Consider the following 18,170-nt stretch of genomic DNA (forward strand, 5'->3'; position numbering starts at 1 on the left):
CCACCTCTCCGCCACAAGAGCCAGAGCCACCTCTCTGCAAAAAGAGCCTGAGAGAGGAAGTGATGCAAAATATATAGACCATTTTTACATCACTTCCTGCGTCTCACATGTACCAATGGTAGCTTAAGCTTGACTTAGGATAGCCCAGGGGGTCTGTCAGTTGTTTCTGATTTGTCATTTGCTAGCACATGTCTGTCATAGGCCATCCTTCTCAACACTTAATCCTTAAGCAGGGGTGTAGACATTACTGGGTGGAGTAAATCTAAAATTTACAATCCCCCCTGATGATGATTGGGAGGCGAGTCTCCCCAATTGATCACTAAACATAATCATCCTGCACCTCTAAATTCTTCTAACTGCAGGTGCATACAAAATTTTACCTTCTTAAGAGGAAACTACAATAGTTAAATGGAAGAGAGGAAGACAGCAAAACCAATGTTTGCTGGGGCACATTGACCAAAACCAATTAGGGGGCAGTCCCCTTTTGGCATAAGAGTATACATTCAAATAAATGTTCAATTAAACTTCAGTTCAATCAACCACACCCAAAGTTCATTCTGGATCTTCTTGATGTAGTGTAGGTTTTCTGGTATCTTTTTGCAGCAGTTTATTCTCTGGATTTAGGAGTCAGCCAGCTTCTTTCCTTGAAGATCTTTTTTGAACAAAATGTTAAATCTTGGATTTTTATTAAAATACAACATGTTCATCATGGGATCATAGCTCTGGAGGGAAAGGACCATTTAAAAACCAACCCCCTCAATTTACAAATGAGGAAATTGAAGCCTAGAAAGGTTAGGTGACTTGGCCAAATTTCCATAGGTAATAAGTAGTAAAGTTAGAATTCAAACTGGATCTTGAGACTTCTGAGTTTAACACTTTCCACTATACCAGACTGCCCAAGGCTACTCCCTAGGAGAAAATCAAATATTGATTTAGTGGTTTTATATTTTATTCCTTTCCATAATGGATTCTGCCTAAAAACCATGTTTCTTGGTCTCTGAATTTAGTTCAGAATTCTATGAGTCTAGAAGATCAGCTTTCCTTTCTGAGTTCAGTTTATACGTTAACCTTCCCTATACATCACTTTATTATTTTTTTTAATTTACTTTTTAAACCCTTACTTTCTGTCTTGGAATTAATACTAAATATCAGTGACAATGCAGAAGAGTAGTAAGGGCTAAAGAATTAGGGTTAAGTGACTTGTTCAGGGTCATACAGGTAGGGACGGTTTTAGGCCAGATTTGAAAGTAGGACTTTCTTGCCTCCAGGCTTTGCTCTCTATCCACTGAGCCACCTAGCTTCTCCTTATAAATCACTTCAGTTTTGATAGGCAACACTTATCTCTGTACCACTAGGTACCCTTGTATAATTAGAGGGTGCAGGTGGTTGCCTGGGAGTCTGGTTTTGTTATCTCCGCAATGTTGCCTGTCTTTCAGGAAAATCTTGTCTGTTGTCACTGTGGCACTAACTAGCCATGTAGGTGGACACCACGAGTGGGCTTTCCATACATAGCAACAAGGTGGAAGAAGGTGTTGTTTCCAGTCTTGCATTCCAGACTTCCAAAATCTCATATTGTCCTTCTGTTCTCCATCATAACACTTCAGATTTTGTAACTAATAATATTGTTTTCCATCTGTGATACATCCGGTTCCTTCTTCTCTTGTACTTCCCAAAACTATATGTAGACTAGTAAGCCCTGCCTCATTGTCTTTTGACTGACAGAGGAGCTGAAAAGAATCATTTTATTGGTAACTGCTAGCCTCACCAATAAAATTTAACATCCGTGGATACAGTGTCTCAATTTGCCTTAATTTCAATTTCAATGCTTACATTTTCCTTACTAAGCCTTAATTGCATTACAATCTGCATTGGTAGAGAGAATTCTTACTGTGAAGGTTCCTTACATTAAGAAACCATGGATCCTTTGCATGTTTACAAAGTCTCAGCTGGGAAATTAGGATACTTCAAATGGAATGGTAGAGCCACGAGGAGAAGAAATAACTTAAGAAAAACTAAAAAATTTCCAGATGACTATCCTTCTTTCCTGTCCTTCAAAAAAAATTTTTTGAGGGGATGAGGGGGCCCACTCTGATAATCTCTATTGGTGATGGTGAACATTATGTCCCAGATAGCAACAGAACACCAGTCTGGGGGAAGCAAAGACCCAGAGAGGAGGTATAAAAAATAATAAATTGCTTATGTTTTTTAATGCTTTAAAAAAGTATTTTAGTTTACAAAGTACTTTCCTCACGATAACATATTGGGATAGGTAGCCCCAAGTCTTTTTATCCTCATTTTGCAGAAGAGAAGTTAATTGAATTGTTTAGAGTTATGCAGCTAGTAAGTGGCAGAACCAGGCTTAAACTCAGGTCTTCTGACTTCCAGTCTGGTGTTCCCTCCACTAAACCCCAGCTGTCACTCAGATTTATTCTGATTCAGAAAGAAAACCTAAAATTTCTGTCCCTTTCAGTTCCTACTGAACTCCAGGCTATAATTTCCAGTAATTCCCTGTCCTGGTCCCCATTTTTATCAGTAACTTGGATGAAGATATAAATGGCAGTCCCATCCGGTTTGCAGATGACATAAAGCTGGGAGGGAAAGAAGGAGTGCCAACTCTCTGGATGACAGAACCATGAACCAAAAATATCTTGATAGGCTGGAACAATAGAACAATTGTTTGTCCCAATAGAACAATGGAACAATTAAGCCAAATGAATAGAGCTAAATGTAAAATCCTTCACTTGGGTTCCAGAAATCAACTGTACAAGTGCAGGTTGGAGGAAGATATGATTTCTAGGCTGCACATATGGCAAAGGGTGTGGGGATTTAGGGTACTGCCAGCTAGTGTGAATTTTCAGAGTAATGTTGATACTCTTAAGAGCTGAAGTGATCTTGGGCTATAGTAATAAAAGGGTAATATCCAGGAGAAAGAAGGGGAGAGGTCCCACTGTCCTGGTCCTCTGGCTGAGATCTGACTACATTCAGTTTGATTCATTAATCATTTTTTAAGTTTCTGCTTTGTTCTTCAGTACAGGATTGATGATTATATGCTCATAGATGAATAATTATAAGGTAATTTCAGGAGAGACAAAGGACTCTTCAGGCAGTCAGTTAGTAAACATTTATTAGGCGTGTGCTAAGTGCTAACATTTAAAATACAGAAGTAAACAAAGACAGCCTCTTGTCCTTAATGAGCTTACAGTTTTTAATGGGGGAAGACAATAACACACAAAAGGAAAATGCAAAATAAGGGTGTGTGGAGAAATACCCAGCATAAGGGCAAAATGATGCAGTTCATAGGAATGTAGCTGGTGAGAAATGGAAGAAGACTATGCCTAGCAGCTCCCTCCTTAAATGGAAAGTCCTGAAGCCCATGACCTTGTCCTCCAGGCAGAATCTAATCAGAGGCTACTTTACTGGCACTCTGTGAGTAACAAGACAGATTTAATCTCTTAGGATAATGAGATTTTTCCAATGGAGAAGAAAATCATAATAAAGCCTGAAAGCAACTTAGCTGATGGGAAATGGTTGTTATTGTTATTGTTATTGAAATTGTTATTGTTGTGTGTTATTGTCTTCCCCCATTAATATTGTAAGCTCACAGAGGACAAGAGGTGGTCTTAGTTTACATCTGTATTTGAAATGTTAGCAGGGATCAGAGTAGTAGATCTTGTAGTGTGTAGCCCTTGAAGTAAGCCCTAAGGAAGCTAGGGATTCGAAGAAATGAAGAGGACATTTGCAAGGTTCATTTTAGTTCTTCCAATGACATTTGGTACTAATATGGGGAGCAAAGATTATAAAATGTATCTAAAATGTAGATATATTTTAGGCAAAGTTTGAAATTTTCTTTGCCTTTTGTTTAAAAGCATGGTGGTATGATAGAGCTCTTTACCTAGAAGCCAAGAAGGCTTGAATTCCAATATGGTCTCAGATGTTAATTGTTGTGTGACTCTGGGCTAGTCACTTAACTTCCATTTTCTGCCTTTGTTTCCTCATTTTTAAAATGGGGATAGTAATAGTTCCTGGAATTATTGTGAGGATTGATTGAGTTCATATTTGTAAAGCTCTTTGCTAGCCATAAAGTGGGTCAGCTAGGTGATACAATGGTTAGAGCACTAAGCTTGGAATCAAGATGAATCATCTTCATGAGTTCAAATCTGACCTGAGACACTTAATAGCTGTATTAACCTAGGCAAGTCAGTTAACTCTGCTTACCTCAGATCCTTGTCTGTGATATGAACTGGAGAAGGAAATAGCGAACAGTCAATATCTGTACCCAGAACATCCCAAAATGGGGTCTTGAAGAGTAAGACACAACTGAAATAATTCAACAGCAACAATAACCTCAAATTGCTATATGAATGGTAGCTCTTTATATATAAAAACTGTTACCCCCAGAATCTAGTATAACTCTGAGATTTACTGTAACATCTGGGACTATTCATATAACAAAGAGCTTCTTGCTCTGGTAGGAGAGTTAGGAACAAACATTTATTAAACCTACTGTGTGCCAGGCACTGTGTTAAATGTTTTATAAATATCTTGCTTGACTCTAACAACGATCCCAGAAGTTAAATTATTACTCAGATTTTTTTTTTACAGTTGAGGAAACTGAGACAGAGCTTAAATTACTTTTCCAAGTTCACACTGCTATTAAGTATCTGAAGTAGGATTTTAACTCAGGTCCTTTTCCATCTAGGTCTAGCATTCCATCTACTGTACCACCTAGTTGCTAGGAGCAGTGCGATAGAGTGAAAAGTGTGCTGGATTTGGAGGGATCTGGGTTCAGATTTCAGTTTTGCCAGTTTAGTAGCTGGGGACATATCATTTAACCTCTCTTGACCTCAGTATTATAGTCTGTAAAATGACAGTTCGGACTAAATGTCCTTTAAAGCCCTTTCCAGCTTATCATCATCCTTTATTCTATGATCCTCTGTCCTGGAGAACATCCTGACAGGAAAAAAAATGCTTTGTAAGAAATAATAATACTAAAAGTAATCTCTATCTATATGGTGTGCCTGTGCAGCTCTCTGCTTGCCAGCCCTTTATGTAGGTCATGTGTGAGGATAATTAGCAGGAACTAAGACTGTTTAGTCTAGAAAAGAAATACTAATAATGACTTGATCACTGCTTTTAAGTATTTGTGGGCTTTCCTGTGAAAGAAGAATGAACTTGATCCAAGAGGGTAGAAGTAGTAACATTATAAAATTATAGGGAATCAGATATTTATTTCTTCTCTCTTTCTTCTCCTCCCTCTCTTCCTTTTCCTTCCCTCCCCCCCCTTTCTGTCTGTCTCTTTGTCTCTGTCTGTCTGTCTTTGTCTCTGTCTCTTTCTCTCTTTCTGCCTGTCTGTCTCTCTCTCTGTCTCTGTGTCTGTCTATCTGCCTGTCTGTCTCCTTCCTTTCCCTCTCCCTCTTCATATTCCTCCTTTCCTTTCCAGCTAGGAAGTGACTAAGGCCAGATTTGAATCTAGGATCTCCCGTTTCTAGTTCTGGATTTCAATCCACTAAGCCATCTAATTGAACCAAGATTTCATTTCAAAGCAGAATTTCCTCACAGTTACAATGATTTAGAAATTGAATGCGAGCAGGCTTCCTTGAAGGCCAGCACATTCACATTATTCTATAAGCCAAGGCTATATAACTGCTTCCTTAGGATGTGGAGACGGAGATAAACGAAATCTCTAGAGAATCCTCAAACCTCATTTTAACCATCAGGATATGTTTGGGGCAGGGGAAAGAGCAATGAATTGGAAACCATTAGATCTAGATTTGAATTGTGGTTCTGTCTTGAGATATTTTGGGATCTTGATTCTATCAAACAGGGAATAAATGCTCCTTTTTAGACTTTTATGTCATTTGAAAGTTTTATGTCTGCATCCAAATCATTGATAAAAATGGTGAAATAGGATGACTCACCGGTTTTGTGACCTTGGACAACTTACCCTCTTGCAGCTTCAGTTTCTTTTTCTATAAAATTAAGTGGTTGGACAGCTGGCCTCTCAAAGGCTCCTAATGGCTCAAATCTCTGATCCTATGATCCCCTCATTAAATTATTTTTCAAAACCAGAGCTTAGTTTGATGAATTTTGTCACTTTTTCCCTAATTCATTTTTGGTGGTGGAGCCAACAAGCTCCAAAAAGTCCAAAAGAGAGTCAGTGGGAGTAACTAGAGCTCTGCATAATCCACCAAATGATTTTCTAGTATCAGGGAACCAGATTTTAGCTTAATATTAGAAAGAACTTTGGCACAAGAAGAGTTGTCTAAAAATGGAAACTTCCTTGTTTATTGTCAAATTATAGCCTGAGAGCTGGAAGAGATCTTAGAGACCTTCTGGTCCAACCCTCTAATTTGATGGACACATCTCTGTCACTGGGTGTTTAAGCAGAACCTGGTTGATGACCCATCAAAAATATTGGAGAGGGGCATAGGAGAAAAGACTAGACTGGGGGAAGTCTCAGATTGTTTCCAATTCTGAAATTGTGTGTGTGTGTGTGTGTGTGTGTGTGTGTGTGTGTGTATGTGTGTGTGTGTGTGTATCTGTCCTTCACTCAGCAGCACCCCAATAGGATGACTAATTGAGGGAACACTCCATTTAACATCCTTGGTGTTTGAAAGTTTTGTTCCCTGGCCTCCCTGTTGTAAGCAGCCAGCTGCATGGCTTCCCCGTGTCTTTCTCTTGCAATGACTATATGTTGCCACCTACACATTTCAATGACAGATGCTTGAGAAATGAATCCATAATCATAACCAATTCTCAATTATCTCCACCCGTGATGAGCAAAGACAATAGGAATAAACAAACCCTATGGATCAGTCTTTCTCAAACCTCATTTTAACCATTGACTTCAACCACTTCCATCAGATATTTTCCCCCTGTGAGCTGATCTGAATTTGGCCATCGTCACCATCTCTTCCTGTCCTGTTCCTTTTTGGTGATGAGGATAATGAGCCTTGAAATGTTCAGAAGGCAGCTGATGGGAATAACAAGATCTGGAAAATCTAAAAATGAGGGATGGTTCCTGGGAAATCAAGAGTTCCTGTTGTGCTTCTGATGGCATTTTGTTTCTGTAGGGTAAACAGTTGGAGTAAAGTGAAGGAGAACACGTGACATACAGCATTATAGGATCATAAATATAGAACTGGAAGGAGCCCCTGAGGCCATTTAAATTAAGCTTCTTCATTTTACAGAGGAAGAAACTGAGGCCTAGGGGAATTGAGTGGCTTGCTGAAGAAAACTAAGCAAGCTGGAATTAGAACCCAGGTCTTTTAAGCACAGTGCTTTTACTTCAAATTTATTATTTTTTTGGGTTGTTGTTTTTCCCCCCTTTTTTTGTTCATTGCAGAAGGGAGTGTCATGAACTGGATGCCATAGATTTTAGGGTTTTTTGCTGATTTTTCAAAGGACCATATGCCAATCCTCTCTGGGCTTCAAGGTTCTTTCTCTGTGAAATGAAGTGATTGGGCTAGATCTCTCTGTAAATTCTTTTTTTTCCACTTGAAAATTTTATGGCTCTAATTGCTGTCAACCTCCCTTCTTTTCTCTACTAGGAGGTCAAGTGGTGAACTTGATGAACCAGCGTTTACAGACAGGCTTCACAGAGAATGAAGTGCTACAGATATTCTGTGACACGTGTGAAGCTGTTGCCCGCTTACATCAGTGCAAAACACCCATTATCCACCGGGATCTGAAGGTAACAGGCCAGTCACTCCACTAGCAAAGATTTGCTAAGTTCTTAGCCCAGTATCTATCACTGCATCAGACTGTTGGGGAGGAAGGACAGAAGTGTGGGACATGATGCCTCCATTCAATTTGTTTCTTTTGTGGTTCAGAAGAGAAAATAACAGAGAGTGTTGGAATTGGGGTTGGAAGACAAGGTTTTAAGTCCTAGCTGTTCTTATTACTTGTGTGTCTGAGCAAGTAAATGCCCTTCCCAGGGCCTCTATTTCCTCACCTGTAAAGAGGAGATGACTTTTGGGAAAGGGAGAGGGAGGGTTAGACTAAATAATCTCTGAAATTCCTTCCAGGCTATAAAAATTTCAATCCAGTCCTCAAGACCAAGGGTGGGCAAACTGTAGCTACCTGGTTTGGTTTTGGTTATGAGCTAAGAATAGTTTTTAAACTTTCAAATCAAGTTTTACTCTATTTAAAATTATAAACAGCAATAAGCCAACATTCTTAGCTCAGAGGCTGTACAAAAAATTAGTGGGTCACATTTTGGTCCTCAGAGTATAGTTTGCTGACCCTCTACTCTATAGACCATTCTCACATTCTTTTAAAAAATATATTTTTATTAATGTCTTTTTTTATATCATCTTTGTTCCCTATAATGTTCTCCCCTCCCCTTCCCAGAGAACTTGTACCATAAAACAAGTAGTTTTTAAAGAAAAAGAAGAAAAATAATTAATATAACTTAATGCAAAAAAGTCTCCAAGTAATGGGCTGTGTACAATACTGGTGTACCTCCCACATCTGTAAAGATATGGGTTGTAAATGACTTCTCCTATCTTTTCTTGTAAGCCTTGCTTGTTCTTTAAATTGTTTACACTACTCCCACACCCTATATCCTCATATTTGCACCCCAATGATACCTTGTCTTCAGCTTTAACTCCTAGCCATTTTATAAATGCTTTAAGAATATCTGACATTAGTGAAGTGAAAAGAGGAGGAAATCAAGGAGAAAATAGCCCTCACTCAAAAGAATAGCTATCCTCAGAGACTCAACAGTTCTGACCTCTAAGATGAACCACAAGCCGACGGCTTCCTTGGGTCAGATAGTCTGTCCAAAGGTAACTCATGTCACAGGTAACTTCTTGGTCTTTTCAATGAGGAATACTTTGGAAACCTGTTCAGACAGGCCCTGGGGAATCTGGGCATTCAAGAGAGGAATCAGCTGTTGTTTTTCTAAAATAAACAACCCTAGGCACAGTCATGTGTGTAAACAAAATACTTCTCATTTCAGCCCCACCTGCTTCCGACTCAGGCTTGATATTGACTCAGTGGCCATAAAATGCAAGTGGCAGGATATGTATAGTCCAATAGTAAAGTAGTGAAATTATTATCATTTTAAAATATAAATCTTTATAAGATTTTAACGCTTTAATGGTCTTTTGGAAGCCTATACTTCAATATCCCCACATCCCCAACCCCTTTATTTGACAGAGAAAGAAAACAAAAAAAGTCCTGGAAGAAGTTGTGAGGGAGAGCTGGGATTCACAGCACCTCATTTTAGGCCTTTTGTAGCCAAAGGAATGGGCTCCTTTAGAGCAGGCCCTTTGGGAAGTCATACACATTCATTCTAATAAAGCTGACAGGGATCAAAATCATTTCTGACCTACTTTCTCTTTGGGAATTGCCATATAAAAGCATGGTTACAAACTATGGAGAAAGCCATTGGGGTAAAGTCAAGTTTAGTGAGTCTTCCTTTCTAAAGATAGAGTCCTCCTTGGAGACTTAGCAATTCCTGTTTCTCAAAGTCAACCACATGGTAGAGCAGGAAGAACTCTGATTTGCAGTGAGAGAATCTGGTTTGAAATCATGACTACCCTGTGAGCCCATTGTGCGACCTGGGCCTTCTTACTTTCCTTCTGTGGGCCCTTGTTTCTTCCTCTGTATAAGTAGAAGATTGAATGAGATAGCCTCTGAGATCCCTTCTAGCTATAAAACTATAAAATAGGGACAATAATCACACGGATCTCCCAGGTTATTGTGAGGATCAGATGAAATAGCATATATAACGCACTACGCAAATCTTAAAGTATTCTATAAATACTAGCTATTATTATTGCTGTAATTATTATCAGACCCTAAAATTAGCTTGGAATAGGCAGAATAGCATAAAGCAGCATATAATCAAATGCTAAATGTGTAATAATAATAACATGTTTCCAGAATGCTTTAATATTTTTACAAAGCAGTTGAATCATAAAAGTCCATCAAATAGTTGAGGAAACTGATGCCCTGGAAGATAAAATAAGTTGCCTGAGGCCACCCAAGTAATAAGTGTGGAAGTGAAGATGGAAGCCTACTTCCTGAAGTAGGAAGCTTGCTCCTGAGCTACATTGCTTTTCATTTACAGAGGTCAGAGAAGGAAAAGCTCAACACAGGAAAATAGGATGCAAGATTTAAAGCTTACAGGGACCTCTAGAGGTCATCTTGTCCTTCATTTCACAGAAAATTAAGACTGGGAGAGATGAGTGACTTTGTCAAGATTGCACAGCCCCAGAATTCATACCCATTTCCTTTAACTCCAAATCCAATATTGTTTCCACTGAACTTTGCTGCCATGAGTGGTGGAAGTAAACATGCAAGGCTTTATGCTGTATATAAAACCTTAGCTATACTTCAAGAAAAGATAGAATTTGGATGCATTTAGAGAACAGGCTATTTCAAAATTCAGATGAATTTAGAGAACAGGACATTTTAGTTTTTTAGACAGAAAATTGCAAGGAAAAGGGTAAAGATAATATTGAATATGGGAGTAATGGAGGAGATGGATAAAGGATATTCCCCTGACACGAGCAAAAGTTTCATCATTGATGGAATAGTAGGAGACGAGCTTCCACAAGGTAGGGTGAGGCCAAGACAGAGGGAATCTTAGCGCCAAGAAGAGAAGTTGAAGAGCATCTTGATTGACAGGCAGAGCAGTCTGACTTTTAGTCTGAGGACGGTAGAGTGCTACCAGAGAGTTCTGAGCCAGCACTGTGATGGGATAGAAAGAGCTCTAGACTGGGCAGAAGCCCTGGGTTTGAGTCCAGATTCTGATGCTTAATAGCTCTGAGACAATGGGTATGTAACTTAAACATCCCAAGCCTCGGGTGCCTTCCATAAAATGTAGATGATAATATTTGTGTCCTGTCCTCATGGGGTAGGCAATGAGGCTGATCTTTTGACTAGAGGCACTATCTTTTTAAGGTTGAAGGTTTTTTTGAGGGGGGTAGAGGCCAAGATTTAGCCTTGATTTACCTTTGTATTTCCAGCATATAGAAGCACTTAATAAATATTTGTTCTTTTGGACTGGGTTGGAGAGTGACATTTTGGTGACAAATAAGGCTAAAGCACAGGCATTAAAACCCAGAAAACCAAATATAGTCAGGATTCAGTAGTAGCCTTATGAAATGCATTGATTCAGCTGCTGCATGTGGAGGGCTAGTGATATCCAGTTTATATGAATATCTCCCCATGACTCTTCTCTTGCTGTTCCCACCCCCACCCCATGAAAGAAGCTTTTGGCTTTTCTTTTTAGATGGGAAAAGCTGCCCTCTCAGGGGACCTGCCTGTCTGCAGCACATGCTTGCTTAATCTGTAGAGAGTGCTTTGAATTCTCATTATTCTCTGCCTACTGGTGGCAGGGAAGAGAGGATGTGGGACAGGGTAGATAGAGGAAAGATCTACCTCATTTTCCTTTTCCCAAAACTTGAAAATAAATGCCTTTGATCAGCAGCATTGACATAAAGCCTCCTCTAAGAAGTCACCTATATTGAAAACTGAGAATCATCTTCATCATAGCTTATATTTCTTTAGTACTTTAAAGTTCTGCAGAATGATTTCTTCCCCTTAATCTCTGTGAAGAAGAGAGTTAGCAGTATTATTATTATCCCTGTTTTATGGATAAATGCTGAGGCTCAGGTGACCACCTGAGTTCATAAAATATGTTCAGGTAGGACTCAGATCTTCAGCTTCTGACACAAAGGCCACTGCTGTTCCATTATGTTATGATGCTTCTTTAGTTGAAAGGGATTTTGAGGGATCATTTCATCCAATACTTCCCATCAGCCCTTGCTTTTTATAGATGAGGAAAGTGGGATCCAAAGTGATTGGTCTTGAGTTTAAACGCTAGGACTAAAGCTTAGGGCTACTGATTTCCTAAGCTAATGATCACTTACCTTATTGATTATGACAGTAACAATTGAAGGGCTCATTTATCCCACATCATTGGAGTAAGTGAGCTATTGCACAGATTTGAATTTTCCACAAAATTGAAATTTATACCATTAAACAATAAAAGTTTTGTATTAAGAGCTTACTGGAGATTGCTTTATTGATGAATTGGAGGGCCTATAAATGTTTATTATTGTACTGAACTGTAACCTGGTGATATCCTAGGGGATATTGAAATATGTAGGACAATCTGTCACTACTTACATGCTCTATTAGTTCTCATGCCCATGTTTCCTATCTATATCAGTTTCGCTTGCTGTTCTCAGCATGATTATCTCACACTTCTTCCCCACCTTTTCATTTCACAAAACACAAATGGAATTTTATTTTAGGGTTTAAAAGGACTTCAAAGGTCAGATAGGCCAGTTGATAGGAATCCTCTTTACCACATCACCTTCAAGTGATCGTCCCATTTCTCCCTCAAGACCTACACTAGTTGGGAACTTTCCTCCTCCATTTCCATATTTTGATATGACCGTTTCCTCTTTTTTGGACAGCTTCAATTTTTAGGAAGTTTTTCTTAAACTTCAACTGAAATAACCCCTACAACTTCCACCCTGTAGTCCTAGTTATTCTCATTGGAGCTGAGCAAAACAAGCTAATCCCTATTCTACATGACAGCCCTTTAAGTACTTGGACAGCCATCACATCTCTCCTTGGTCTTGTCGTACTCAGGGTTCTCAGCAAATCAGGAAGTGTCCAGATTTACCAACTTTCTCATCATTCTGGTTGCTCCCCCTGGATGTGCTCCAGGTTTTCAGTGTCCTTTCTAAAAGGTGATCCTTGTAACTGGATACAGCATTCCAGGTGTGGTCTGGCCAAGGCCAAATACAATAAGACTAGAATCTAAGATTACATTGGCTTTTTTGATTGTCACATCACAATACTAACTTTGACTTGCAAGTTCTTGGCCTTTTTCATACATGCAACTGATTTTTTTAAAACCCAAATGCCATTTGGGTTTATATTTTCCTCTATTTTACCTTGTTTATAGCAGTTATATAACAAACAAAAAACAAAAAAACAAGTTGTTTGGTTTTTTTTTAGATTCTGATTTTGACATCTAATTTTTTTTTTTAAGTTTTGAGTCATCTTCATATTTGATAAGCAGGTTGCCCATGCCCTCATCAGGATCATTGATAGACATATTGTTTATATCTTTTTTCCTTTTTAATGCTTGTCTTAGAATTGATGCTAAATATTGGTTCCAAAGGCAAGAGAAAGGTAAGGGCTAGGCAACTGGTGATAAGTGACTTGCTCAGAGTCACATAGCTAGGAAGTGTCTGAGGCCAGATTTGAGCCCAGGACCTCCTATCTCCAGTCCTGGCTCTCTAGTCATTCAGCCGTCTAATATGTTTGATAAACATATTAAACAATGGCCTGACCATAGAGCATCTCATTAAGGTCCTTCAAGTTGTCAGTTATCCACTAATTACCACTTTTAGGGTCTGGTTGCTTAAGTAGTTCCAGATCTGCTTAATCACACTCTCATTGGAATCACAACTTTCTTCTTAACCATAAGAAGAAATACTATAAGAGACATTGGTAAATGCCTTCCTGAAGTCCAGATTTGTGCTGTCTGTAGCATTTTGGCAATCTCAATGATCTTTGATCCAATAACCTAGAAACCTTGTTAATTAAGAAAATGAGGTTAGTTTGTCATTAATCAGTTAATCAACAAGTACTTATTAAGCACCTACTTGTGGGGATACAAAGACAGACAAAAGCAATTCCTGACCTTAAGGAGCTGACCATCTAATGAGAAAGACAGCATGCACGTAATTATGGAGAGAAGACAGACTTTAACCTGAGATGGGAATGCTGCAATGGCCGGAAGGACCCATAAAGGCTTGTAGAAGGTGGCAATCTTGAAAGAAACCAGGGATTCTAAGAAGTAGAGATGAAGAAAGAACATTCCGGGCAGGAGGGATGGCCAATTCCAAGTTACAAAGGGAGTCAATAAAGATGGAGCATCATAAATGAAGAGTGGCACGTAGACTTTTGTTGCTGGTCCTAGAAAAAAAGTGAAAGGAAAGGGACTAGATAGAATAGGATCTCCTACTTTATCCACCTCAGAAATATGGAGAGAGGAGGTCCCAACAAATGGCCTCAAATGTGGCTGTAAGGAAAGCTGAACCATTAGCTCTTTGTAAATGATAACTAACAGCTCAGAGTTTCCATTTTTCCTTGGTTGTAACTGACTGAACTGCCAATTCCATACTCCCATCCTCATCTCCTAGTACCTTTAGCATGTTAGGTAACAGTCATTTTAAACCATGTTATTACCCCCTTTCCACAATGGAATAAAGGTTTCATTCAGCCATGTGATTATAGATGGCGAACTTGTTTCTAGTGATTCTGAGGATGGGAGGGATCCTGGGGATGGAAAACATTCTTTGAGTCAGTGGGAAAGTCATCAATTCTGCATCTCACGGGGTAGACAGACTCAGGCTGAAGTCCAACTATTGTGGATTCCTGCCTTTGTCTTGTTGCTCTTCTAGTGTTTCTCATGATTTTACCCTGTGCCTGGGCATTCCCAGCTTGTGTGACTCAGCAGCAAAGTATAGTGAAAAGCCTCTAGGACTTGGAGTCCAGAGACCTAGGCTCAAATCTCATCTTTGCTGCTATGCAATCAGTTTGACTTGGAGCTATTGCTAAGGCTCAGTTTCTTCATTTGTATAACAAAGATAGATGATACATAAAGTCTCTTCTGGCTTGGGAATTATATAACTTCTCCATGCCTCAGTTTCCTTCTTAAAATAATACACCTACAAATATATACAATGTATATATAAATTATAGAAAGACTATATATTATACTTAGTATAATGCTTATACTACTAATTTGACTGTTACTGTGAAGAAAGCTCTTTGGACACCTTAATATGCTGTAGAAATGTGAATTATTCATCTTATGTTGGTAGGTATAAGGTGGAGATTTTGGAGAAAAATAGAATTCTGCCCTCAGATTATTAATATTCTGTCAGCTAAAGAAAATATTTGCTTATCTGTGTGCTTTCATCCTGTGGCTAAAGAATATTGGACAATTCTGTTGAAAGTCATTTCTCTGTCGTTTCTTCTCAGAGAAGGGCTAGAGTGGAAGGGGCAGCCCTGGACATCAGCAGTGAGCACATCTGGGCTCTAGGGCTCCTTCTGTCATTAATGTACTGGGTCATCCTCTTGTTGTCATCCTCTCCGTGCCTCAGATTCATTGCCTGTGAAAAGGTTGTAGGAGGCATTTATTAGAGTGGATATTAATTAATCCTTGGAGTAAGAAAGCTTCCTATATAAATTGTGTTGCTGGGACCTTAGAAAAATCACTTAACTTCTCCACCCCAGGCTCTAAGACTATAACATATAGTGGCAAGTCTGCATGAGTGGCAGGAATTTTCACACCTGATCAAATCCCTGGTGTGGTGGGGAGTTGGAAGGTTGTACTGCCCTCTTCTGTTCCCACCACCCAGAATTGTGGTGTGGACCATGTAGGAGGAGCAGGAATGTGAAAACACTTTGAAAAGCAAAAAGCATTCTTTAAATAAAAGACATCTTGGGGATTACAGTAGCCAGTGCTACAGGGATCTGGGATTTTATGGGTGTGCATCCTTCCTTCAGCATGTAGGTCACACAGCCTTCAGAGCTCACAACTGTAGATTCTTAAGCATTGTGGTGGCCAAAATCAATCCCTGGTGGTGACAATATGCTTGCCATAAGCCTTTCCACACTCCATTTAAGCTGATTTCTGTAGGATAGGCACATACACAGTCCATCTATGTGCTATTTCTTGGCCTTTCCAGCTTGGCTAGATCTGCCAGAGTTTGTACTAAGCTGACATTGCTTTCAAGAGCCCCCAAACTCCCTTCCATGATGAAATCTCCTAGAAGGATTCTCTTCTGAGGTGCAGGATATGACACACAGGACCCTGACTATTGAGAACATAAGATGAGATATTGGTAAATACATTTTATAAACTTTAAAGTATGTAGTCTATAAATGCTAGCTATTATAATTATTGATATTTATAATTTAGTTATTGTTTTTTGGGGGACCGATTAGCAACCCTCAGATGAGAGAAATGGAATAAAGTTGTTTTTTGACTGACAAAGAATAAGACTTCCATGGTTAGCATCTTGCCTGCTCTTTGAGGACTGGTACAGCCTTTTTTCTATTTGTCATGTCCTGCACCTCAGAACAGACTCCTTCCTGGATTCTCTGGCATAGAAGGGAGTTCTTGGGCTCTTGAAGCTAATGCCAGCTGAACACAGGCTCTGGTAGATCCTGCCTCTAAAAAAGTATTTTTCCAGAGAAGAGAAATTGATTTTGTTTGTTGCAACACACTAACGAAGCCCCCCCCCCTTTTTTTTTTACTTTTAAAAAAAGAGAGAGGAGGAGAGGGAATTTAAAATGTGTGTTTTATCAGACCCATCAGCAGTAATCACTTTTTAGTACCTGAGCTGTCTACATTCTCTATCTTGATTCAGTCCATAGGGGAAAGTCAGTGAGGCAAAGCTTCGGTGATTTTTACAAAAACCACAAGTGATGCTGGAGGAGATAACTGTAGTCACCTTCTAGAATTGACAGATTGGGAAAGTGAGAAGGTCAACCACCACAAAATCCCAACTGGCTGGGGGTTTTAAGCAGTAATAACAACTGTGTTATGGATAAGTTCTTTTGAATCAGGGAATGTAGCTACTACCCAAAGTAGCTATGCAGCCAGTTTTTTCTTTTCAGAGAGATCTTAGTCACTCAGATCCAAAACCTCTACATTCTTATTGAATCAAGGGAGACCCCTCACTCCTCAGATCTACTCAGTCATCAAGTTTTATCAATTCTTCCTTCACATCATCCCCTGGTGTGAATGTATGTTGATAATACTTTATTGCATCTGGGAACTCCTTCTACTGATACAAATTGCAGCCTTTCTTTATTTTCTTGTCTGTGTGACTTATCTACATCTTTCCATAAAGTTTCCATAGTTAATCTATCCAAAACACTTGGGGTTTTCCTTTAGACCTTTAACATCATGGGGGTACCAGGATAGCATGCCAACTATCTATTATCTCCTGGTTCTGTTATTTGACAAGCCCACATTCTTTTTCAGTCACACATTTTCTGATTGTTTTTTTTTTATTCCACTTCTTTTGAACAAGTTATCATTGGCAATATGCTTCAGCTTTTTTTATGCCCATCATGCATCTCTGTGTCTCCGTTTAGAACAACCATAATTTTGATTTTTTCAGAGACAAAGTGTTCAGTGCATGAGTCACAGTTATGGAGCATTCCTGGAAGAATTTTGATGTGAAAAGATGAGTTTTTTTCAAGGTCCAGCTTGAGTTTGCTGAAAGTTCTGTATGATTTTCTAAATACAGTATAGCCCCATCTTTTCTTTGCATTCAGTTCCGAGCCCACTTGATTGTCGTAATCCTAATTAGTGATGGACTAATTCAATCACTCATCCATTACAGATTGGTAGCAACCATTATGAGCAACCAGATCCCAGTACTACTTTACTTTCATCAGTGAGGTGTTATGAATTGCTGTAGCCTCTGAACTCATCACCTGGTAACCAGCCCCTCCAGTAATGAACCACTTCCACGTTAGCTAGTCTGAACCTCCAGCATCAGAGTCCACTCACAGACTCATCCTGGGAAAAGGACCTGCCAAAGCTTGTGCCCCGCTGGCAGCATCTAACCCCAGTGTCACTTCCTGCCATAATGACGCATTGGTGGAGGATGTTAATGAAGGCAAGTGCTCTGGAAACAGAGTACCCCCTTGGCAAGACCATGCCTAAAAGCCCCTGGGCTAGTTCTGTGAGATCCATGAAACTAAGGTAGTAAGGAAAGAATTAGAATTCACTTTACCCTGGAATTACTTTGGACAAATAATTTATGTATTTATTTAAATTTTATTTAATTAGATGATTTAGAAGAATTTTCCATGGTTGCAAGACTCATGTTCCTTCCCTCCCCTCCCCTCACCCCCTCCCATATCTGAAGCACAATTCCACTGGGTTTAACATGTGCCATCGATCAAGACCCATTTCCTTATTATTAATATTTTCACTAGGGTGATCTTTTAGAGTCCACTTTCCCAGTCATATCTGACAAAGCTAAAGTAAAAATAGAACTGATTAAAAGAGATAAGGAAGGTAATTACATCCTGAAAAAAGGCAGTATAGACAATGAAGAAATATCAATACTCAACTTGTATGCACCAAATGGTATTGCATCCAG

The 18,170-nt window shown here is 39.2% G+C and overlaps 1 protein-coding gene across 21 annotated transcripts in view; it reads left to right on the top strand.

Annotated features, from left to right (window-relative positions):
- The window catches only part of AAK1 (AP2 associated kinase 1), a 259,638-nt gene that overhangs the window by 111,772 nt on the left and 129,696 nt on the right, over nucleotides 1-18,170 (top strand). For all 21 annotated transcript variants that reach the window (XM_007476256.2, XM_007476263.2, XM_007476268.2 and 18 more), the window contains exon 5: nucleotides 7,551-7,693. In XM_007476256.2, coding sequence (XP_007476318.2) covers nucleotides 7,551-7,693 — 143 coding nt within the window. The remainder of the gene's footprint in view (nucleotides 1-7,550; nucleotides 7,694-18,170) is intronic.

Source organism: Monodelphis domestica, chromosome 1 (genome assembly GCF_027887165.1).
Source record: "Monodelphis domestica isolate mMonDom1 chromosome 1, mMonDom1.pri, whole genome shotgun sequence".
In the NCBI taxonomy this organism is placed as follows: domain Eukaryota; kingdom Metazoa; phylum Chordata; class Mammalia; order Didelphimorphia; family Didelphidae; genus Monodelphis; species Monodelphis domestica.